Below are 23,495 nucleotides of genomic sequence, written 5' to 3' on the forward strand. Positions count from 1 at the left end.
GAGGAAATGGAAAGAACAGAGAATTGAAACTGTTCCTGGTGCCTGTCAGATGTTGTAGGATGCATTGTTATTGTATTAATTAGAGTAATATGACCAAAATGACACTTTGCTGGAGTAAGGCATAAGCAGCTGTGGAAACAAAGGTTGCTGGATCAATTCCCGTCAGCCACATGTGCCTTTTTACCCAAACTGTTACCTAGTATTATGAATCTCTTAAATGTCACTTAGTTACTTTTTTTATTGGGCAAATTTTCAAACATTGGGTTTGTAATGCTTGTAATGTTTGCATAGAGCATTGGGAGAAATAAACAAGAGTGCTGTAGAAAAAGTATATACATTTATTATAAAAAACACTGGATATCTTGACATAGGGAACCACAAACAGAAACAACGAATGAATGAAATAAATGGACCAACAAACAGACAAGAGTGAAATTTTTTTTTTTTTAAATACAAAGAATGAAAGAAATCCTCATGTATTTGCCAATAAACATAAAAAGAAAATTAAACCACCATTAGAAGATAAAAAAATACTGAACTATTGCAACAACGCTTTCTTTTAAAACTATATACATACATTATTTATACTCCAGAAGAATGAAATCATTTCTTTGCTGCCTTCTTCCTCCGCATGTCCTCTAGCCACTGGTCATGTGGCATGTCAATCTTAGAAGGACAGTATACATAGCCATAATATTGACGATGGCCATTTTCCTTATGCCGGGGCTGGTGACACTGACCGCATTTGTTTATGTCTGTTGTACGAACGTACCGTCTACGGGCAGGAGATGGGGAGGGGAGGGGGCCAGCGGGAGCAAGGAACCTGACTGCAGGGACTTGTGGGGTCAAAAAAAACAATGGGCCACTGAAAGGGATGGGTGGGGGGACAACAGGCATAGGGGCAGAGGTATGTGGACGTGTCTGCTGGGTGACCAACAGCCTCAGAGAAGGCAATCCTGGGCAGACAGCCTTTGGAGGACGAGGGTGTTCGGGTGGAAGAACAGACTTCCTCTTGTCCACTGCCTTTCCAGGCAACACCCTGGTCAGAAAAGCCTGGGAAACAAAAAGAAAACGAATAGAAATAAAAATCCTTGGCAAACCACAAGTATAACAGGTTGTGTGGTAAGTCGTACCCAAGAAACACTCACCCGCCGCGCTACAGCAGTAGTGACTGGTGGGGATGCTGATGGAACAGCCCTGACAGCAGGAGAAACAGTTGCTGTAAGGCTGGTGGAACATGGCAGTAGAGAACCAGTAGGAGGGGCTGGACGGGATGCTGATGGACCAGCCCTTACAGCAGGAGAAACAGTTGCTGAAAGCCTGGTGGAACATGGCAGTAGAGAACCAGCAGGAGGGGCTGATGGGCCAGGGGGCATTTCTGTGTCCTCATACTCAATCTAGAAATAAAAATGGCATTCAAGCAGGGTGTATTATGCTTTTATAAATTTGTCCATTCTCCAGATTTGTATTTATTGCATTTTATTTTTGTCGGTTTCTTGATAGCACAGCTAAATTTTTTACTGTAAGTGTAATCACAAAACAGCCAGAATTAGCCACTGACATTGTACGATAAAAGAAAGGTGATGAGAATATTACCAGATGATGCTCAGATGCTGCTGCAGTGGAGCTACAGCCAGGCCTAGGAGGAGCAGCAGTAGGGTGGAGAGAAGAGGGAGTTGAAAAGCTGGTAGGTGACGGATCTGAGGACAGGTCCAGCTGCTCAATGGTTGGGTCCAAGAGAGCATCCTCAAAGCCCTCATCTTCCAGCTGTTCCTCAGGGCAGACGTCCTCCAGCATCTGGTCGGTCTCCTCTGAGTCAGGATGTACATCCTGCAGGGGCCTTCCGGTCTGACGGTACAGGTAATCAATACCTATGAGCTCCCCTGGGACAGACAAAAGAATAGGAAGAGGAAAATTAGCTTTCAGAAATTTAATCAAAGAGGTTATTATATTTCATGGATATGAAATATCACCTCAGCCTGGTGGACATGTTAAACTCACCAGTGTAAACAGCAGGGGGCTGAAAAGAGGGCACAACTTTCCATCCAAGCACCTTGACACTGTTGGTGTTGACACCGTGAACAAGTTCCCCTGAGTGACCGGGAGGCTTGCCTGCCAGGGATGCAGCTTGACGGTCCTGGTTCCACCGATTAAGCCCTTCCAGGAGGTACAGCTGGAAGTTAAGGCTGTTGGCACTCGTCCCTTAAGAGAGAGACAATGTGAGAAATAATGTTAAGTCGAGTTTTGTCAGTGTTAGTACCGTACAGGATAACTAATTATAATAATAATAATAAAACGTTGAACCTTATATATATTTAATCTCATCAATGTATAGGGATTCATACAGACCTGGAATGAACCTGTTCAGGTATAAGTGGAAGGACTCAATTGATGTGGACCCTCGAGCACACCTGTATTTTGGCAGAACAATGCCCTCTTTGGAGGTGGTGCCTGTCTGGGTATAGAGAAGCACACCCGGTACATCCTGAATGCACTTTACATGCCTCCTCTGGACATGCCATATGTGCTGCATCCTCTCCTTGTCCAACAGAGGGATACCAAGAGAGTCTCTGCCCTTTACCCCCATCAGCTCATTGAGCAGGCATTCAATAGAGATGATTGTCTTCTGCTCTCCCCTTGTCTGCCTTCTGCAGTGCATGGCCAGTTCGCCCTTGGGGATATGGAGGTCTACCATTTTGTCAGTAATGCCCGGTACACCTTCACGTACCAGCTGTGCACGCTTGGCTCGCCGCAGCAAGGCAACATCTCTGCTGTCCCACTCAAAAATGCAGCTGGACAATTTGGCCATAAAGGTGGGGTAGAGAGGATGAGCATCCTTTATACAGCCAGATGCCAGTCGCCTCATGAAGTGGTAAATGTCTAACCTCACAATGAGGTCTGGCCACCCTCCAAATCGTTGTTTTAATTTGGTCTGTACCGTGCCCTCCCGACAACATTCAGTGTTGACGTACAGTAGCTTTGGAGGGGCCACACCAGCATTGCTGTGTCTCCGGATGAGATCAGCTGCCATGATGTCCAGAGCTGGACCCTTCTGAGCAGTCAGGACACTGTTGAGGATTTGGCCCACCTCATTGCTCACAGATGTAAGCCACAAGGCAGTCCCGTTCGCCAAGCCTGACAGCTTCTTGGTGATCTGTGACGCAAATAAAAGGACAGTATAATTAAATTAGGTTTCTTTTATTGAACAAAGCATAGTTATATTTCACGTCTGTACTAATAATGTTATAATTTCAACAAAGTAGGGTTATAATGTAGAATATTTCAGTATTTACAGTCAAAAATATTTACCTTTTTGGTAGAGTCCATTTTTAGGACACTTCCAAAAGTGCATGTAATGTTTGCTTTGATGCGGTCGAGTCTGCTCAAAATGTCTCTGCCATACACAGCTAGCATCCACCTGTGAGAGGGGATAGCTACTGGCTCAGGCGGCTCCTGGAACGTGACTGGGAGCAGGCATTGCCGGTCAGCAAAGTCTGTGCATGTAGCAAAGTATCGGCAGAGGAACCTAATCCACTCCTCACTGTGGTTTTCCCTCAGCTGCCTGACCAATCGGGAGGAGCTGTTACCCAGAGCACTCTTCCTCAGAGAGCGAATCACCCTTATGTCACAAGCATATCTATAAAGAAAATAACGGGGAAAGGGAGACAAAAATAAAACCAGCAACTTTGAAGTGTGTTTCAATGACAAACAAAGACGTTGCATAAACAAAATAATCTCAGTATAATAACCTTTGAGTCAGGATCAGTCTGAACTCCAGCCTGTGTGGCACATCTAGCTGGTCCAATATTGGCTTGCTGGTGGAAATGTAACTGGTTTTGCATGCACTGCACCACAGGGTCTCAGTTATTAACAGGTAAAAAGAGTCCACATCCAGAACCTGGCGGGCTCTCTTGTGGGCTCTATAGCCTGTGAGCTGTTTGCTACAAACAGGACAGGACAGCCTCACCTTCCACAGGTTGTAGGGCATCCATAGGAGAAGTCGGTGGGTAAAAAAGGGCTCTGGACTGGGGACCTGATGGTAAATGAGCGCTGGTAATGGTGGATCATACCACAGCTTAAGGTCAGAGCGCAAGCGATGGTGCTTCCACAGAGCTGCTGAAATCCATTTCTGGTCCTGAGCTGGTATAGTTTTCCTCAGCTTTGCAGGCAGCCAGCCAGGCTCTGAACCAGCAGCAGCAACTAGATGTTCGGCCAATGGCTCAGGGTCAGGAGGTGCTGAGGGACAAGCCACAGATGTTGCAGCAGAGGAGACACATTCATCAGAGGCAGAGTCCACAGGGGCAGGAGGAGCAGACGAGGTATCCAAGGAGGTGGCAGTTGACACTCTCTAGTTTATAAATCACAAAAAGGCAAATACATAGACATGATTATAAGCTACTCATGAAGGAGGCTTGTTTCAAGTTTCATAAAATATTGGTGTGAAGAAAACAACTGAAATGAGGAGTTTCTCACCGCTCCAGTAGCAGCCAATGTGACACAAGAAGTGGAGGTCTGGCGTGGTGCCCCTACAGCAGCAAACCTATGCAGATGGGGCATCCACTCCTCATCACCCATGGCTCTGTGTTTTTTGCCTTTGGGAGACATCTGACAATAATAGACACTTTCAGTTTATACATGTATATACATGCAAGAGAGAAACAAAAGAATCAGCATACTTATCAGCAAATTCTAACACATTTCAGCTCATTGTATAATATAGTAGTATTCCATAACTGCTTGTATTAAAGTTTGGTTACATACATTTTTTTATACAACTTTATTATAACTTGTGTTAAACCTTGTGTTACATTATAATGATGTTATACTCTACTATAAATTGAATGGATATTTCAAATCCAATAGGTAAAACCATATTCACTCTTTAGATTTAAAATGTATGATAATGTACAGCGTTATGATGAAGAGCTAAAATTGGCGGCGTTTAAAGCGGCAAATGTGGACGTACAGCGGTATGAAAAGCGCCAAATGCAGCTTGAACTGCGATTTAACAAACGCGAATGTTAAACCCGGTGTCATAGCCGTTTCTCGGTGTAATAAATTAGCTTACAAGCTAGCAGTCTGACTAAGTAAAATGACATTGGCGACATCCACAGCGAATGAATGAACGGCGTTAAATCGCGAATGCTGAACCCGGTGTCGTGGCGGGCTTCTCGGTGTAATAAATACGCTTACAAGCTAGCTAGCAGTCTGACTAAGTGAGATGACATTGACGAAAACTTACCTTTCCGGTATAAATCCTCAAATGACGGAGTTCAGACGGTAACATTTAAAGTAGACAACAGAGGGGGAGGGTTCCTGTGGCTGCGCCGAAACTTGAAGACGGGCCATTGTCATTGGCTGAACGCTTGGCTTTGGACGTGCGTCACTGTCAGGCAACGTCGCTTGAAAGATGGAGAACGGACCCACTGAGTTGTTTTCCGAAAGAAGGAGAGTGGACTCACTGATTGGCTGTGAGGGACAGAGATCAGGCCCACTGATTGGTTGGCCGAAATATGGAAACGGTGCGGCGTTTTAATTTATTTATGAATTGATTTATACAAGAATTTTGTTTTTTCTTCTTCCAAATTCTGCCTCGTGTGTAGCTAATATTTTTATTTTGGGCCGGCTCAACATTGTAAAACAATCTAATTCTATACAAAGGGTTTAATACATATATATATATATATATATAAATGAAAAAGGCCCAAAAGGGATATACAATCCTTCGAAATACATTAGGGCCAAGCACATGGCACCAGTAAAGCCATCATCATCATATATCACAACATCACATATCACTGCCTTCTCGGCAGCTGTCACAGCTCTGAGACGGGTTTGAAGTCAAGCTTCCTTTGTTTTTGGACCATGAATCCATCGATGGTCCATGTACCCAGGATAAAGAACACTGTGTTGATAGCGTGTAATCAAACTTTGACACCAAGCCACGGTCAAACCGTGTGGTGACAGTTTAATCGGTAAGGAAGAGCGAATACAGCCGGTGATTGTGCACTAGTTCCTTAAAAATTACAATAATTCACATATAAATATATGTATAATCAGCAGCACATTGTTACTACGGTGGATGTCTCTAGTGATCCTAATTCAAACTAACACACAAATTTAAAAAGTGAGCTTTTCGCCCGAACAGGGACTTGAACCCTGGACCCTCAGATTAAAAGTCTGATGCTCTACCGACTGAGCTATCCGGGCGCTCTATAGCACATTGGTATGGAGGTTCTATTTAAAGAAACGGTTCTATTTAAAGAGAAGATTGCATAACAAAATGGAAGGAGACGTTTCTCGCATATTACATAGACGTGGCAACGAGGACGACGGCATTCGACATATGCAGTGGCGGTTCATTATATCACATTATTTGTTCCGTAAACGGGCTCTTTACGAATATCTACTAATATATGTATCACATAATAAACGTGGTTATGTGGCTTCATGTTCAAGAAACGCTCTTTTTATTCAACTAAAGCCCTGAATTGAGCTTAAACAAAGGAGGAAGTACGTGGAGGGTACATCTCTTGTTTCACTTGGGCTAGCTAGCACCGGGTCGTTAGCATCCGACCTGTGAAGCTAGTTAAACCTTCCTGGTTAGGTTAGTGAAGACTGAGGAAATGTGAGATCGGGTTTTTTCTACATCTCCAACGCAGTCGTGAAGGGAACAGTGTTGAACATGTCCGTGTTTAGCCTCGCTGCAACGCGCACATGTCGTGGTTTGTCACTGAGAAACATCAGGCCTCCACTGAAGCTAACAAGCCCAACTGAAACAACCAAGTATCGACACTTGAACCTGCAGAGCCACATCTCCACTGTAACACGCGTGTGCAGCTCTGCACCACACAACCCAAAGGTTAGTCCATGCTAGTTTGTGAGACAAGGTCCGGTGGGTAGGATTAAGGGGAAAGAGATATATTGGCAGAGTTTAAAATAATATAATTCCAGTGATGATTTAAATAGTGTGATATCATCTCAATCCAAGTTTTCTTTACCCTTTATATTGTGATGGAAATCTGGAGATACAAGTACTTTATATCTATGTTGGAGCGGGTCCTCTCTATGTAAAAAGCCATGTTTTTTACAGTCAATAACAACCAAAGGCTACCATAGGTGTTCATGTTTAGAAGGGGAGGGTGAGGTGAGGGATATTCAGGGTCCACATGCAACTTCAGGTCAAATCAACTCCCAGGCCGGACACAAGTGCAATAGATGCAAGAGGAACTGAGAACATCAGCAAAATAACAATATTTACAACATTAATAAGAAAAAACAGTTTGTAGACTAATGGAGAAGTGTGTCAATCTGTAAAAGTTTAAGTATTTATTCATAAGAAAATGTCTGGAAGAGATGAAGGGAGCAGCTTTGACAAATTATTTGAGGAGTTATTGCCAGTAATGGCAGTGTATGTGAGGAGACGAATTGTATGTCAAGCAGTCTGTCCATGATCAGCTGCTACCACAATCATGATCCATCACCACTAGATGTCACTTCATACTACACATTGAACCTCTAGTGCAGGACATTGATTCACTGTTGGTCTTATTTCCTGGTTGTTTGTCTCTGCTCCAGGTGCCTGAGTTTGCAACATGGGAACCAGTACCAGAGGACCAACTACCCCCGGTAATGTCCTCATTACTTGGTACTTGTGACTAGTATGAAATTCATGCCCATTTAGTTTAAAATCCCAGGTTCTGCTGTCTGTTATCAGCCATTTTCACACAGGTATGTAAATGTAATGAAAAAATATACATTTCAACATAAGTTGTAGGAGTAGACCTGTTGGCAAGATGTAAAAACATTTATTGAGCAGTTTATCTGTAGCCAACATGAGTCAATCTGCAATACAAACTGCATGGAAGCCCATTTCTGCCAATTTGTTATTGAGTTATTATAATGGGAAATTCTCAAAATATAATGACTTAGTTACTCAACATCATGTCTCAATATCATGTGCTAGAAACTCATAAAATGAATGAACATGTAATAAACCAGCAGATTACCAAAGGTCAGACAGGCTGGGTCATGAGTCATGGAAGTGTTTGGTGATTAGACATTATCAATGAATTTAGCGGTTTTATTCAAAGGTTATTTAGAGCTTAAGTTTTTTTTAAAGTGATGGTGAATTGTACACATTTCTCACCAACCCCTCTCTGATTTTGCAGCCCACACGAATCCCTGCAGATCTCGTGGACAAACTGGAGCGACTGGCCTTGGTGGATTTCCGGACCAAAGAGGGTCTGGCCTGTTTGGAGAAAGCGATACGGTTTGCAGATCAGCTTCATGTGGTGGACACGTCGGGGATTGAGCCCATGGATTCAGTCCTGGAGGACAGGTATGGTACACTTCTGACGAGGCCTGCATATACCAAAAGTTTTCTTTGATGTCGGCCATCTCATTGTTTCATCCAAACTGCATAATTAATGAGCAACAACCACAGCTCAATTGAACCTCTTGTGAAGCCCACTGCATGATTGTGATTATGTTTTATCCATGAACAATTCAGGGCTCTATACCTGAGGAATGACACAGTGATGGAAGGGGACTGTGCTGAGGAACTGCTTCAGCTCTCCAAAAACACAGTGGAAGAGTATTTTGTGGCTCCACCAGGTGAGAATACACCTGAGAACATTAGCGTTGACTCAGTGATTTCTTGTAAATGATTGAGATGATAATTCAAGTCATTTAAAGATAATTTGTCATCAATGTTTTTCCTTGTTATTGTGAGAATTAAGGAACATTTTCTTCCCACAGGAAATATTCCTTTACCAACGCGAGAGGAGAGGGCCGAGTTACTGAAACACTCAGAGTTCTGATATTTGTGGTCTTTTCCTGGATTTCATTGACATTGTTTTTTAAATTTGGAGAATGGATGTGTCTTCCAAGAATTGCAATATATGATCAATTGACTAAGAAAAAGACTTGAACAGTGTTCTGCTTATCTGCAGCCAATAACAGCTATCAAAAAGCTTTATCAGATATATATAGTACAGTGCATGTTCTGGAACAGGAAAAATAAAAAGCTGCTGGTCACTTACTTTCATTTTACACTATTTTTAAGTTTCACTATCCTTTCATCCAAATGGTGAGTAAGCAGTATGTGTGGCCAAAGAGTGTAATAAGGATATTCATTAATGGTATGATTGATTTATATTATTTTCATGTGTGATGTTTTCTTTGTATTGTTGTTTACCTTTTGATTTAAAAAAAATTTTTATCCATCCCTGTTGCTGTATAAAATTGTAAACAAATTATTAATGTGATCAAATTGTACAGTCAAATGTGTCAAAATTTGAGTGAACATTCCTATGGCAATTCTTTCCTGATATAAACAAGAAAACCCCCTGCTATGATTTCTTCAGCCCCACCCGTTTGAAACGTCATAGTCAGGTGGTAAAAACTTAAATATGCCCTGGGGCTTGTGATGATAGCATCATAACAACCATTGAACTATGTCCCTGCTATGCTGGAGGCGGAAGTTTCTGGACATTTCTAGAAACCTGAGGTTTACTCCACCCAAATACTTCTCTAAGTGTTCCAATTCAAAGGTCACTAAGAGTTTCCTGTTGGACAATTTGTGTAATTAGCAGAATAAGCTCCATATCAGGTCAAATAAAGATGGAATCACAAGCACAAGCTGTTATTTGAATGGTTGGACAGAAAGACGAAATGAGATATGTATTTATTTGACATAATAAGAATAATTTTAGGATTCCATTTTTTAACAAAGAGACCGTTTTCACAGCTATACTACTATTGGGACTTTGTATTAACTTCCAGTCATTGTGGAAAGCCTCACCTTAACCACGACCTCAGAAACGACGTTTGGCCTCATTAGGACCCGTCTTAGGTCCCCATGAGGACCGCTGGTCCTGAAACGGTCAGTGTTTATGCTGGAAAAGGTCCTAGAAGTAACCAAAACAAACACCTTCACACACACAGAGTGGAAGTCCGTGCGTCAGCTCCAAACATCCATGGGAGGAGAATAGAAACTGAAAGTTAGAGATGGAGAGAGGAAAACGAATCTTACGAAGAGGGGAGGGAGCTGACGCGCTGGGCCAGCCTCTATATAAAGTGATGAGTCGAGTCTTCAGCTGTTAGTGTTGTTCTTGCTCCTGATCATCACTAACTTATCTGCGCTTTACTGAAGATCAACTTTTCCTGCGACGCTTCGTCTTTGAATCAAGAGGTGAGGAAAATGTTTTATACTTACACTATTTTACACGTGAATGTTTATGCCAAAGAGTTTATTACAGACTTATTTTAAACTTGTTTTAATTGTGTTTCAGACATGGAATTAACGATCACTATGCTGACCGGGCAGTCCGTCACACTGACGGTGAACCCCCAGGAGACGGTGGGCTACCTGAAGCAGGTCGTCCAGCAGAAACTGCAGGTGCCCGTTCAGAAGCAGCGGCTGCTGTTCGACAACGGCCAGCGGACTGACCTGAACGACGACCTGCGTCCCGTGGGCTCCTACGGGCTGCACTCCGGCTCCAGGCTGTCTCTGCTGGTGATCGAGCCGGCCCCCGTGCAGGTGTTCCTGAGGAATGAGAAGAACGTGCTGACCACCTACGACATCACACCCGAGGAGACCGTGAGCGACTTCAAGCGCAGGGTCAAGGCCCGGGAGGGAGTGCCGGAGTCGCAGCAGAGGCTGGTGTACCAGGGCACGGAGATGAACAACGACAGAGCCAAACTGTCAGACTACAACGTGAAGGCCCTGGACACCATCGAACTGTTAATGCGTCTGAGAGGAGGAAACTGATCATCATCTGATCATCATCTGATCATCACATAGCCTTAAACACAGTGCTTCCTAGTTGTTTTTTATTTTAACAACACATTCCAACTTTTACATGAGAATCCATACATTCTTTTTTTTTTGGGGGGGGGGGGGAATTGAGGGAAATGTTAAACCGGAAGCCTAAATAGATTCAAGCTTTCCAGCAGGTTTGTTGCAGATATGTTCTGAACTTTTTCTGTAATCCTGCTCTGATCCTATGTGATTATTATGCCCTGGCTTAAAGGTCAAGACTGTACGATTTGGGTTAGAGGGATCTACTGGCAAACATTTAGTTTAAAATAATCATGATGGTCTCTTCATATGAACTGAATGTATGAAGAATTCATGATAATAGAAAGTGTCACAAAAAACCGAACCTTTAATTTATTATTTTCCTTGTGACAATTTTATTTTTTGCTAAATGTTCTGTCTTTGCTCATTTCATTAAGCAGCCTGTTGTAAATATTTTAATAAAGTGAGTTTCAATGTGAATTTACATGTCTCTTTATTTCCTGTTTTGTTTCTAACGCTGGAAGAATCAGTGCTCAGGGGTTGCAGAACCCCTATAGGCAAAACGCTGTAACTGCAACGCTAATAAAAAGTTGAAGTTAAAAAAATCAACCCTTTTGAGTAACATTTCGAGAGTAGCATAGCAGGAGGCCTAACATCTTTTACTTCATAATTTCTTAAATATCTGATTGTATAACAAGAGTATTCAGTGTGTATATCTGATGATACTGATTGTAATGGCGGCGCATATATTTTAAGAATTCTATTGATATGACATTTTGACAGCACTGATAAGATTTTATTAAAAATACCTTTTCTCAGCACCCCCTGCAGCCTTGGAACAAACCACAAGACACTGGCAACACATTAGTTAAAACTGACAGTGATACAATTGCTCCTTTGTCTGTTTTATCACCACCTGTTCCATCTCACAACTGTCTTCATATCTGCTGTATAGGAATGGTTGACCTTCCTTTAAACTCACCTCCCTACCGACTCTTCCTTTCACTGTCTGACCTTGGGTGGATACACTCCCACCACACACTCATACATCACTAAGCACTTCTTCTACTCCTTCTTCTTCATGGGCTCTTCAACAATGTGAAGTCAGATCTGCTTAAAAAACTCTTGATGACAAAGTCTATGATCTTCATTTTTTCACGACACTGACATTATATATAAATCAAGACTTACTATGACGTCTGTAAATACACACTTAAATACATTTCCCATATTATAACACTCATTCTTGCCAGAAGTGCCTTTTGAGTACTTAAAGCTGTATGTGCTAATTTCTAGATATTTGCTGATGCTGTAAGTGCTTTGTAAAATTGTACATTGATTTATATGTTCAGATTGTTTTAACTTTCTCATATTATATTATTATGTTAAACTCTGAGAAGAAAAATTCAGATTTGCACATCACTGTTTATCTGAGGAGATAAAGAAAAACCAGATCAAATAGTCCTGATTTATACTTATTCATCAGTTTCATTTGACATCTATTACTATTGATGGAGTGTCAGCGTCAGTTTATAAAAATTATGATTGGGCAGTGTGTTGGGACAGAGGATGAAAGTCACTGTAATGGCAGTAAATTGTTTCTTTTAAGTGATTCACATTATTATTAGTCACGTGTCCTGTTTCACGGGTAACGTTCATCTGTAATAAAAAAAATAAATTATTTCTTTGTTTCTTTTTTGTTTCCCGAAAAATGGTAAGAAGATCAAATGAAACTAGACTCGGACGTGTGACTCACAAAGGTGTACCTAATCTCGGCCACACCTGTTTGTTAAGCCTGGGTCACCATTGGGTTCATTCCAAACATGCCTCAACATGTTATTGTCTCATCTGAGTGATGTGCGGAGAATAGAAACTGAAAGTAATCAAGTCAGGAAACAGAAAATGACATAAGAGGGGTGGATGTTGATTCGCTGAGTCAGCAGGAGTATAAACTGTGATGAGTTCAAAATATATCTGACATCAGCCCAACCAGTCAGATGACTGGGAAACACAAGCATAATAGATCCATGAACCAGTCATCATTCTACAGGACCCTGACAGGGACAAAGCTTGAAAGTAAAGTCCCAAAACAAATTGACAAGTCTCTCCCATAGACTGTTTATAAAACTGAGATATCATGAAGTTATTACACATTCTGTTATTCAATTTTTATTGTTATTTCAAAAACCCAGTGCTTTATTCAAGCAATCAATATCAGCATTGTGGTTAAAACAAATTGCTTTAGTATATTTGTATTCTGATATTCAAAGCGGTTGTTACAATTTGAGACTAATACAACATAGTACAACTCCATTAACTGGGCACTGTAAAGAGTGAAATGAAGTCCGGCATAGAAACTGACATCTCTCTGATATTCCCTGAACCTTTCTTGCACAGACCACAACAAGAAACAAGAAAGGCCAAATTTTATATTTCATATTTAAAACTCATGATCATACAATTATAGACACTATAACATTTGACAAGATAGGGTCCTCTGTAAAATAATAAATTAATTATAAACAACATTTAGTTTTTCTGTTTTAGCAGAAAGTCATATTTCCAAAATATCACAGAAGCCTGTAATAGATTAAATGCATCATCGCACAGGTTTGTTAGGAGTTCCTCAGAAGATCTTCAGTATGTGAAAATTATAATCCAGATTAGGATCAGGTTTACAGTCATATATTAAGCAGCCTGGTTAAATTGTTTTAGTTCTTTGAAAGCCACAGAGTCTCTGTGAAGAAGCCGTTTCCTCCTGCTTTGTGTTCCGGTGGTGCAATCTTCAGAAGCATCATTTCCTCACCGATGCGAGGTAGGCGTACCAAAATAAGGCGATGAAGTTGGCAAACAGCACTCTGAACTGAGAACAGAAACAGACAGAGGAGCACATCCGCAGAGGAAAGAGAAGAACATTTTGGTGTCAGTGTGAGACCTGTCGTGTTTTCAACGACAGGATTTTGAGTCACATCTTTACAATTCTGACAATAACAAGTGAGTAAACCACCATAAAAAGGTACCGGTCTTAATGGCCCGGGTGAAATACAGACCTGAACAGGCACAAAGTTGATATTGATGAACTGAAAGGGAGTCCACACTTTCCAGTTCATCTTCAGAGCCGTCCAGTAACTTCCCCGCATCTTCTTTTCAAATTCATTCAATCCTTTAGCCTGAAAACAGAGTGGAGGATACCATGTAATGATGTCCTTTTGGAAATTTGCATCCCCCATCTCAACCCATGATCTCCGGCGCTCAGCCAGAGTCATCTTGGTCACCTTTTCTCAGATTTCAAAATTTCTGGCAGCCAGCTCTAGGGAGATTCCTGGTTTTTCATTCCACAGTTATGGAGGCCTCTGTGCCCTTTGGAACCTTCAATACAAGCTCTGCAGGATTTTCCTTCTTCCTTAATGCTAGCTTATTGACTTCTTAGACTCAGTGTTAATAGCTTTTATTAACAGACACTACAGAGTTAATACAGAACCTCCACACATCGTATTATCTGCTCATCTTGATGAGACCGGTAAGCATGTTTGACATTGTCAAGACATATATTGAATACTTCTTGATCAGGGGTGACCAATACGTCGATTGCGATCTACCGGTCGATCGCAGAGGTAGTTTAGGTAGACTGCATCACGCACGCACGATTGGACAAGAGGCAGTCATGTGGACGCTCCGGCACTCTCAGAGCTAATTTACGAACGCGCCCATTGACGTACCCGCCCTTAATACCACGCTTACAAGTGTCGTCAGAATAAGGTAGGCAAATATCTTCCATGCTTTAAAATGAACCATTCAAAAAAATATGTTGTACAATCATTTTTCCCCAGTAGACCCTCATGACTTTTAGATAACTGGATTTAATTACTTTTTTTTTATACTGTTGACTTATACTAGGGGGGCAAAAGTCCCGATATCTCTTCCTCTGTTACAGCATTTTTGCTTTTTTTTGTCTCTCCACTGCATGTGATTTTACTTTGTGGAAGTGTACAATCACATATCTGGGGTCCAAACATTGATATTATCTTAACATTGATAAGAAAAAACAGTTTGTAGACTAATGGAGAAGTGTGTCAATCTGTAAAAGTTTAAGTATTTATTCATAAGAAAATGTCTGGAAGAGATGAAGGGAGCAGCTTTGACAATTTATTTGAGGAGTTATTGCCAGTAATGGTAGAGTATGTGAGGAGGCAAATTGTATGTCAAGCAATCTGTCCATGATCAGCTGCTACCACAATCATGATCCATCACCACTAGATGTCACTACATACTACACATTGAACCTCTAGTGCAGGACATTGATTCACTGTTGGTCTTGTTTCCTGGTTGTTTGTCTCCGCTCCAGGTGCCTGAGTTTGCAACATGGGAACCAGTACCAGAGGACCAACTACCCCCGGTAATGTCCTCATTACTTGGTACTTGTGACTAGTATGACATTCATGCCCATTTAGTTTAAAATCACAGGTTCTGCTTTCTGTTATCAGCCATTTTCACACAGGTATGTAAATGTAATGAAAAAATATACATTTCAACATAAGTTATAGGAGTAGACCTGTTGGCAAGATGTAAAAACATATATTGAGCAGTTTATCTGTAGCCAACATGAGACAATGTGCAATACAAACTGCATGGAAGCCCGTTTCTGCCAATTTGTTATTGAGTTATTATAATGAGAAATTCTCAAAATATAATGACTTAGTTACTCAACATCATGTCTCAATATCAATCAATCAATCAATCAATCAAATTTTATTTGTATAGCCCATATTCACAAATTACAATTCATCTCATAGGGCTTTAACAGGGTGTGACATCCTCTGTCCTTAACCCTCAGCAAGAGTAAGGAAAAACTACTAAAAACCCTTTTAACAGGGTAAAAATATGTAGAAACCTCAGAGAGAGCCACATGTGAGGGATCCCTCTCCCAGGACGGACAGAAGTGCAATAGATGCCACGTGCAGGAAAACATCATCAATAATCAAAGTCTCTAGCAGCATTTGATGAGGGTAGACATCCCGAAGGACAACCCCAACATGACATGCCAAGACCCAACACCGCGACCCCCGGTGCGCGATCCACCATCTGCAATCCATGGTGCGGCCACAGAGGCCCTGGATCTGCGGGTGATAAAGCAAAGGGATTCCGGGGAAGGGGGATAGGGATGGAGAAGAGGAAAGAGAAGCTGGAAAGAGAAGCTCCGTGTGTCATCTGTCATAAAATAGAACAAGTAACGTTCTGGCGCACTAATTAGCTCTAACTATAAGCTTTATCAAAAAGGAAGGTTTTGAGCCTACTTTTAAACGAAAAGATGGTGACTGCCTCCCGAACTGAAAGTGGTAGATGATTCCACAGCCGAGAGGCTTGATGGCTAAAAGCTCTGGCTCCTACTCTACTTTTAGAGAATTTAGGGACGACAAGTAGGCTTGAATTCTGGGAGCGGAGTGCTCTAGCGGGTTTATACGGTACTAACAGCTCTTTAAGGTAAAAAGGCGCTATATTATTAAGGGCCTTGAAGGTGAGGAGGAGAATTTTAAATTCTATTCTAGATTTAACTGGAAGCCAGTGTAGCGATGCTAATACTGGAGAAATGTGCTCTCTTCTCTTTGTTCTCGTCAGGACACGTGCTGCGGCATTTTGGACAAGCTGTAGAGTCTTTAACGACTTACTGCTGGAGCCTGATAATAATGAATTACAATAGTCCAGTCTCGAGGTAACAAAGGCGTGGACTAGTTTTTCTGCGTCTTTTTGGGAAAGGACATGTCTAATTTTTGAAATATTACGCAAGTGGAAAAAAGCGGTCCTAGAAATTTGTTTTAAGTGACTATTAAAGGATAAATCAGGATCGAAGATCACTCCCAAGTTCCTGACTGTTTCATTGGAAGCAAGGGCAATGTCGTCTAGCGCAGCTATATCATTAGATAATGCATCTCTAAGGTGTTTGGGGCCAAGTATTATAACCTCTGTTTTGTCTGAGTTTAATAAGAGAAATTTGCGGGTCATCCAGGTTTTTATGTCCTTGAGACATGTTCGAAGTTTAGTTAATTGATTACTTTGTTCAGGTTTTATTGACAAATATAACTGGGTGTCATCCGCATAGCAGTGGAAATTTACCGAGTGTGTCCTGATAATGTTTCCTAGTGGAAGCATATATAATGAGAATAAAATTGGGCCGAGCACAGAGCCCTGTGGAACACCATGGTTAACTTTGGTGCGCACAGATGACTCATCATTAATTTGCACAAATTGGGAGCGATCAGAAAAATACGATTTAAACCAGTTAAGGGCGGTTCCATTAATGTTAATTAACTGTTTGAGTCTTTGTAATAAAATTTGATGGTCAATCGTGTCGAATGCTGCACTGAGATCTAACAGAACAAGGACAGACACAAGTCCCTGATCTGAGGCCATTAAAAGGTCATTAGTGACTTTTGCCAAGGCTGTCTCTGTACTGTGATTGGCTCTATACCCCGATTGAAAGTCTTCATATATATTATTTTCCCGGAGAAACTCACACAGCTGATTGGCAACAACTTTTTCTAAGATTTTAGAGATGAAGGGGAGATTAGATATTGGTCTGTAATTGGCTAAAACCTCTGGGTCTAGTGTGGGTTTTTTGAGTAGGGGTTTGATGACAGCTATTTTAAAAGACTGTGGTACATAACCTGATGATAATGACAGATTGATAATGTTAAGTAACGAACTATCAATTAGGGGCAGAATTTCTTTAAGTAATTTGGTAGGAATGGGATCTAAAATACAGGTTGTTGGTTTAGAACCTGAGATTAATTTGGTAAACTGATCACGGGTGATCAGAGAGAAGCTGTCTAAGTAATGGGTAGGATTCTCAGCCGTTTCTGAGATCTCTGTTGTTGGGAGGGTATTAGTGCCAATTGAGGGCAGGAGATGGTTGATTTTATTTCTAATGGTTTGAATTTTATCGTTAAAAAAGGTCATAAAGATATTGCTATTTAGGGATCGAGGAATACTGGGTTCGGTGGAAGTGTGACTCTCTGTCAGCCTGGCTACAGTGCTGAAGAGAAACCTGGGGTTGTTTTTATTCTCTTCTATTAGTTTTGAATAGTAGGCGGCTCTTGCTTTGTGGAGAGCCTTTTTATATTCTTTAACACTATTCTTCCAGTCTATTAGATTTTCAACATTGTTGCGGGAGCGCCACTTCCTTTCTAGTTTTCTTGATAATTGTTTTAACTCATTTGTCTGGGAATTATACCACGGAGCTAATTTACTATGTTTGACATTTTTCTTTTTTAGAGGCGCTATTGAGTCTAATGTTAATCGTAATGAGTCTGCAGAGCTATCGACGAGGTGGTCGATCTCAATGGAACTCAGGGTTTTAAAGAATTTGTTGTTTATATCTACTGCTAATACGGGTTTAAATGTAATTGGGATTATTTCCTTAAATTTAGCTACAGCACTATCAGGTAGACATCTAGAAAATGAATTTTTTATTAGTGGCATATATTCAGTTATTGAAAAATCAAAGGTTATTAAATTATGGTCTGATAGAACTGGATTGCGCGGAAGTACTGTTAAATTTTCAATTCCGACACCGTACGATAATACAAGGTCAAGTGTGTGGTTACCACAATGAGTAGGTTTGTGCACACACTGACTGAAACCAATAGAGTCTAGTATTGAAATAAATGCTACGCTAAGGCAATCTTTATTATTATCAACATGAATATTAAAGTCACCAACAATAATAATTTTATCGGTCTTTAGGACTAAGTTTGATAAAAACTCAGGGAATTCCTTTAAAAATTCAGTATAAGCCCTGGGAGCACGGTAAACTACGGCAAATATGATTGGCTGTTGGTGGTTCCTGGATTGGCGTGGAAGACTAAGAACCAGACATTCAAATGATTTGTAGCTGAGTTTAGGTTTAGGATTAATTGATAGACTGGAGTTAAAAATAGCAGCAACTCCACCTCCTCGCCCAATTTCTCTAGGAACCTGTGAATTAATATGACTGGGGGGAGTAGATTCATTTAGACTGACATATTCATCAGGATGCAGCCACGTCTCAGTGAGGGACAATAAATCTATGTTGTAATCGGAGACTATTTCATTAACTAAAAGAGCCTTTTTTTCCAGTGATCTAATGTTTAAAAGACCACATTTAAAAGTCTGGGTTTCCTGTATTGTTTCAGAGGTTGTTTTAATTTGTATTAAATTTTTGTGTGGAGTTCTCGCTCTGTTATTGTTTAATTTCAATAATTTAATCGGACGGTGAACAGACACAATCTCTATGGGGTTGTGTGACTGATCCAGAGGGAGCGCAGAGGAGTGTTTAGCACTGCAGCTCTGCTTCCTGGTCCCAACTATGGGTTGTCATGTAATAGACTGAGTAATATTCCTAGATAAGAGAGCTGCTCCATCCCAAGTGGGATGAACGCCGTCTCTCCTAACAAGACCAGGTTTTCTCAAAAAAGTTAGCCAATTATCTATAAAGCCCACACCGTTTACAGGACACCACCTCGACAGCCAGCGGTTAAAAGACAACATGCGGCTAAACATGTCGTCACCTGTTGTATTAGGGAGCGGGCCAGAGAAAACTACTTTGTCCGACATCGTTTTAGCAAAAGCACACAACGACTCAACATTAAATTTAGTGACCTCCGACATACGAAGCCGGGAGTCGTTGCTGCCGACGTGAATTACTATTTTATTGTATTTATGAATATCACGTGCTAGAAACTCATAAAATGAATGAACATGTAATAAACCAGCAGATTACCAAAGGTCAGACAGGCTGGGTCATGAGTCATGGGAGTGTTTGGTGATTAGACATTATCAATGGATTTAGCGGTTTTATTCAAAGGTTATTTAGAGCTTAAGGTTTTTTTTAAGTGATGGTGAATTGTACACATTTCTCACCAACCCCTCTTTGATTTTGCAGCCCACACGAATCCCTGCAGATCTCGTGGACAAACTGGAGCGACTGGCCTTGGTGGATTTCCGGACCAAAGAGGGTCTGGCCTGTTTGGAGAAAGCGATACGGTTTGCAGATCAGCTTCATGTGGTTGACACGTCGGGGATTGAGCCCATGGATTCAGTCCTGGAGGACAGGTATGGTACACTTCTGACGAGGCCTGCATATACCAAAAGTTTTCTTTGATGTCGGCCATCTCATTGTTTCATCCAAACTGCATAATTAATGAGCAACAACCACAGCTCAATTGAACCTCTTGTGAAGCCCACTGCATGATTGTGATTATGTTTTATCCATGAACAATTCAGGGCTCTATACCTGAGGAATGACACAGTGATGGAAGGGGACTGTGCTGAGGAACTGCTTCAGCTCTCCAAAAACACAGTGGAAGAGTATTTTGTGGCTCCACCAGGTGAGAATACACCTGAGAACATTAGCGTTGACTCAGTGATTTCATGTAAATGATTGAGATGATAATTCAAGTCATTTAAAGATAATTTGTCATCAATATTTTTGCTTGTTATTGTGAGAATTAAGGAACATGTTCTTCCCACAGGAAATATTCCTTTACCAACGCGAGAGGAGAGGGCCGAGTTACTGAAACACTCAGAGTTCTGATATTTGTGGTCTTTTCCTGGATTTCATTGACATTGTTTTTTAAATTTGGAGAATGGATGTGTCTTCCAAGAATTGCAATATATGATCAATTGACTAAGAAAAAGACTTGAACAGTGTTCTGCTTATCTGCAGCCAATAACAGCTATCAAAAAGCTTTATCAGATATATATATAGTACAGTGCATGTTCTGGAACAGGAAAAATAAAAAGCTGCTGGTCACTTACTTTCATTTTACACTATTTTTAAGTTTCACTATCCTTTCATCCAAATGGTGAGTAAGCAGTATGTGTGGCCAAAGAGTGTAATAAGGATATTCATTAATGGTATGATTGATTTATATTATTTTCATGTGTGATGTTTTCTTTGTATTGTTGTTTACCTTTTGATAAAAAAACGTTTTATCGATCCCTGTTGCTGTATAAAATTGTAAACAAATTATTAATGTGATCAAATTGTACAGTCAAATGTGTCAAAATTTGGGTGAACATTCCTATGGCAATTCTTTCCTGATAAGAAACAAGAAAACCCCCTGCTATGATTTCTTCAGCCCCACCCGTTTGAAACGTCATAGTCAGGTGGTAAAAACTTAAACTTGCCCTGGGGCTTGTGATGATAGCATCATAACAACCATTGAACTATGTCCCTGCTATGCTGGAGGCGGAAGTTTCTGGACATTTCTAGAAACCTGAGGTTTACGCCACCCAAATACTTCTCTAAGTGTTCCAATTCAAAGGTCACTAAGAGTTTCCTGTTGGACAATTTGTGTAATTAGCAGAATAAGCTCAATATCAGGTCAAATAAAGATGGAATCACAAGCACAAGCTGTTTGGTGGACAGAAAGACGAAATTAGATATGTTTTTATTTTACATAATAAGAATTATTTTAGGATTCCATTTTTTAACAAAGAGACAGTTTTCACAGCTATACTACTATTGGGACTTTGTATTAACTTCCAGTCATTGTGGACAGCCTCACCTTAACCACGACCTCAGAAACGACGTTTGGCCTCATTAGGACCCAGGTCCCCATGAGGACCGCTGGTCCTGAAACGGTCAGTGTTTATGCTGGAAAAGGTCCTAGAAGTAACCAAAACAAACACCTTCACACACACAGAGTGGAAGTCCGCGCGTCAGCTCCAAACATCCATGGGAGGAGAATAGAAACTGAAAGTTAGAGATGGAGAGAGGAAAACGTATCTTACGAAGAGGGGAGGGAGCTGACGCGCTGGGCCAGCCTCTATATAAAGTGATGAGTCGAGTCTTCAGCTGTTAGTGTTGTTCTTGCTCCTGATCATCACTAACTTTTCTGCGGTTTACTGAAGATCAACTTTTCCTGCGACGCTTCGTCTTTGAATCAAGAGGTGAGGAAAATGTTTTATACTTACACTATTTTACACGTGAATGTTTATGCCAAAGAGTTTATTACAGACTTATTTTAAAAAAGTTTAAATTGTGTTTCAGACATGGAATTAACGATCACTATGCTGACCGGGCAGTCCGTCACACTGACGGTGAACCCCCAGGAGACGGTGGGCTACCTGAAGCAGGTCGTCCAGCAGAAACTGCAGGTGCCCGTTCAGAAGCAGCGGCTGCTGTTCGACAACGGCCAGCGGACTGACCTGAACGACGACCTGCGTCCCGTGGGCTCCTACGGGCTGCACTCCGGCTCCAGGCTGTCTCTGCTGGTGATCGAGCCGGCCCCCGTGCAGGTGTTCGAGCCGGCCCCCGTGCAGGTGTTCCTGAGGAATGAGAAGAACGTGCTGACCACCTACGAAATCACACCCGAGGAGACCGTGAGCGACTTCAAGCGCAGGGTCAAGGCCAGGGAGGGAGTGCCGGAGTCGCAGCAGAGGCTGGTGTACCAGGGCACGGAGATGAGCAACGACAAAGCCAAACTGTCAGACTACAACGTGAAGGCCCTGGGCACCATCGAACTGTTAATGCGTCTGAGAGGAGGAAACTGATCATCATCTGATCATCTTCTCATCATCACATAGCCTTAAACACAGTGCTTCCTAGTTGTTTTTTATTTTAACAACACATTCCAACTTTTACATGAGAATCCATACATTCTTTTTTTTGCTTCCTTTTTTGGGGGGGGGGGGGGGGGGGGGGGAATTGAGGGAAATGTTAAACCGGAAGCCTAAATAGATTCAAGCTTTCCAGCAGGTTTGTTACAGATATGTTCTGAACTTTTTCTGTAATCCTGCTCTGATCCTATGTGATTACTATGCCTTGGCTTAAAGGTCAAGACTGTACGATTTGGGTTAGAGGGATCTACTGGCAAACATTTAGTTTAAAATAATCATGATGGTGTCTTCATATGAACTGAATTTATGAAGAATTCATGATAATAGAAAGTGTCACAAAAAACCGAACCTTTAATTTATTATTTTCCTTGTGACAATTTTATTTTTTGCTAAATGTTCTGTCTTTGTTCATTTCATTAAGAAGCCTGTTGTAAATATTTTAATAAAGTGAGTTTCAATGTGAATTTACATCACTCTTTATTTCCTGTTGTGTTTCTAACTCTGGAAGAATCAGTGCTCAGGGGTTGCAGAACCCCTATAGGCAAAGCGCTGTAACTGCAACGCTAATAAAAAGTTGAAGTTAAAAAAACCAACCCTTTTGAGTAACATTTCGAGAGTAGCATAGCAGGAGGCCTAACATCTTTTACTTCATAATTTCTTAAATATCTGATTGTATAACAAGAGTATTCAGTGTGTATATCTGATGATACTGATTGTAATGGCGGCGCATATATTTTTTAAGAATTCCATTGATATGACATTTTGACAGCACTGATAAGATTTTATTTATTAGACCTTTTCTCAGCACCCCCTGCAGCCTTGGAACAAACCACAAGACACTGGCAACACATTAGTTAAAACTGACAGTGATACAATTGCTCCTTTGTCTGTTTTATCACCACCTGTTCCATCTCACAACTGTCTTCATATCTGCTGTATAGGAATGGTTGACCTTCCTTTAAACTCACCTCCCTACCGACTCTTCCTTTCACTGTCTGACCTTGGGTGGATACACTCCCACCACACACTCATACATCACTAAGCACTTCTTCTACTCCTTCTTCTTCATGGGCTCTTCAGCAATGTGAAATCA

General features: G+C 41.2%; 5 protein-coding genes and 1 non-coding gene across 8 annotated transcripts; 4 read left to right on the forward strand and 2 right to left on the reverse strand.

The window, feature by feature from the left end:
- Positions 1 to 284: 284 nt before the first annotated feature.
- On the reverse strand, positions 285 to 9,993 carry LOC128438075 (uncharacterized). 2 transcript variants are annotated; one of them, XM_053420450.1, is made up of 10 exons: positions 9,806 to 9,993; positions 8,150 to 8,251; positions 4,474 to 7,785; positions 3,750 to 4,348; positions 3,310 to 3,637; positions 2,350 to 3,154; positions 2,002 to 2,202; positions 1,597 to 1,883; positions 1,149 to 1,397; positions 285 to 1,053 (listed from the first exon to the last, which is right to left on the reverse strand). In XM_053420450.1, exons 3-10 carry the CDS (start codon positions 4,603 to 4,605, stop codon positions 604 to 606), a joined length of 3,051 nt encoding a protein of 1,016 aa, XP_053276425.1. In that variant the 5' UTR covers positions 4,606 to 7,785; positions 8,150 to 8,251; positions 9,806 to 9,993; the 3' UTR covers positions 285 to 603. The 2 variants fall into 2 exon arrangements, with proteins under 2 accessions (XP_053276425.1, XP_053276426.1); XM_053420451.1 differs by having other exon boundaries at positions 4,474 to 8,364.
- On the reverse strand, positions 6,138 to 6,210 carry trnak-uuu (transfer RNA lysine (anticodon UUU)). Its single transcript has one exon. It is a non-coding gene; the product is annotated as a tRNA-Lys (tRNA).
- On the forward strand, positions 6,308 to 9,043 carry LOC128438077 (glutamyl-tRNA(Gln) amidotransferase subunit C, mitochondrial). Its single transcript, XM_053420454.1, has 5 exons — positions 6,308 to 6,862; positions 7,579 to 7,629; positions 8,172 to 8,341; positions 8,513 to 8,616; positions 8,761 to 9,043. The coding sequence occupies exons 1-5, from the start codon at positions 6,686 to 6,688 to the stop codon at positions 8,820 to 8,822; spliced, it is 564 nt and encodes a 187-aa protein (XP_053276429.1). The 5' UTR covers positions 6,308 to 6,685; the 3' UTR covers positions 8,823 to 9,043.
- LOC128438078 (uncharacterized) lies at positions 9,780 to 11,284 on the forward strand. The gene is made up of 2 exons (XM_053420455.1): positions 9,780 to 10,195; positions 10,296 to 11,284. The coding sequence occupies exon 2, from the start codon at positions 10,298 to 10,300 to the stop codon at positions 10,772 to 10,774; it is 477 nt and encodes a 158-aa protein (XP_053276430.1). The 5' UTR covers positions 9,780 to 10,195; positions 10,296 to 10,297; the 3' UTR covers positions 10,775 to 11,284.
- A 3,690-nt stretch (positions 11,285 to 14,974) lies between these two features.
- LOC128438466 (glutamyl-tRNA(Gln) amidotransferase subunit C, mitochondrial-like) lies at positions 14,975 to 20,595 on the forward strand. The gene is made up of 5 exons (XM_053421050.1): positions 14,975 to 14,982; positions 15,062 to 15,200; positions 19,722 to 19,891; positions 20,063 to 20,166; positions 20,311 to 20,595. The coding sequence occupies exons 1-5, from the start codon at positions 14,975 to 14,977 to the stop codon at positions 20,370 to 20,372; spliced, it is 483 nt and encodes a 160-aa protein (XP_053277025.1). The 3' UTR covers positions 20,373 to 20,595.
- A 981-nt stretch (positions 20,596 to 21,576) lies between these two features.
- On the forward strand, positions 21,577 to 22,478 carry LOC128438316 (uncharacterized). Of its 2 annotated transcripts, none has more exons than XM_053420834.1 (2): positions 21,577 to 21,733; positions 21,834 to 22,476. In XM_053420834.1, exon 2 carries the CDS (start codon positions 21,836 to 21,838, stop codon positions 22,334 to 22,336), a length of 501 nt encoding a protein of 166 aa, XP_053276809.1. In that variant the 5' UTR covers positions 21,577 to 21,733; positions 21,834 to 21,835; the 3' UTR covers positions 22,337 to 22,476. The 2 variants fall into 2 exon arrangements, with proteins under 2 accessions (XP_053276809.1, XP_053276810.1); XM_053420835.1 differs by having other exon boundaries at positions 21,603 to 21,733; positions 21,817 to 22,478.
- Positions 22,479 to 23,495: the final 1,017 nt, after the last annotated feature.

Source organism: Pleuronectes platessa, chromosome 4, assembly GCF_947347685.1.
Source record: "Pleuronectes platessa chromosome 4, fPlePla1.1, whole genome shotgun sequence".
NCBI classification, from domain to species: domain Eukaryota; kingdom Metazoa; phylum Chordata; class Actinopteri; order Pleuronectiformes; family Pleuronectidae; genus Pleuronectes; species Pleuronectes platessa.

Coding starts and splice junctions, on each gene's coding strand:
- LOC128438075 (XM_053420450.1), bottom strand. CDS start 4,605: ATGTCTCCCAAAGGCAAAAAACACAGAGCCATGGGTGATGAGGAGTGG. Junction 1,884..2,001: donor GCCCCCTGCTGTTTACACTG/GTGAGTTTAACA, acceptor TGTCTGTCCCAG/GGGAGCTCATAGGTATTGAT. Junction 1,054..1,148: donor CTACTGCTGTAGCGCGGCGG/GTGAGTGTTTCT, acceptor TTTGTTTCCCAG/GCTTTTCTGACCAGGGTGTT.
- LOC128438077 (XM_053420454.1), top strand. CDS start 6,686: ATGTCCGTGTTTAGCCTCGCTGCAACGCGCACATGTCGTGGTTTGTCA. Junction 8,342..8,512: donor GATTCAGTCCTGGAGGACAG/GTATGGTACACT, acceptor TGAACAATTCAG/GGCTCTATACCTGAGGAATG. Junction 8,617..8,760: donor GTATTTTGTGGCTCCACCAG/GTGAGAATACAC, acceptor TTCTTCCCACAG/GAAATATTCCTTTACCAACG.
- LOC128438078 (XM_053420455.1), top strand. CDS start 10,298: ATGGAATTAACGATCACTATGCTGACCGGGCAGTCCGTCACACTGACG.
- LOC128438466 (XM_053421050.1), top strand. Junction 15,201..19,721: donor CAGAGGACCAACTACCCCCG/GTAATGTCCTCA, acceptor TTGATTTTGCAG/CCCACACGAATCCCTGCAGA. Junction 19,892..20,062: donor GATTCAGTCCTGGAGGACAG/GTATGGTACACT, acceptor TGAACAATTCAG/GGCTCTATACCTGAGGAATG.
- LOC128438316 (XM_053420834.1), top strand. CDS start 21,836: ATGGAATTAACGATCACTATGCTGACCGGGCAGTCCGTCACACTGACG.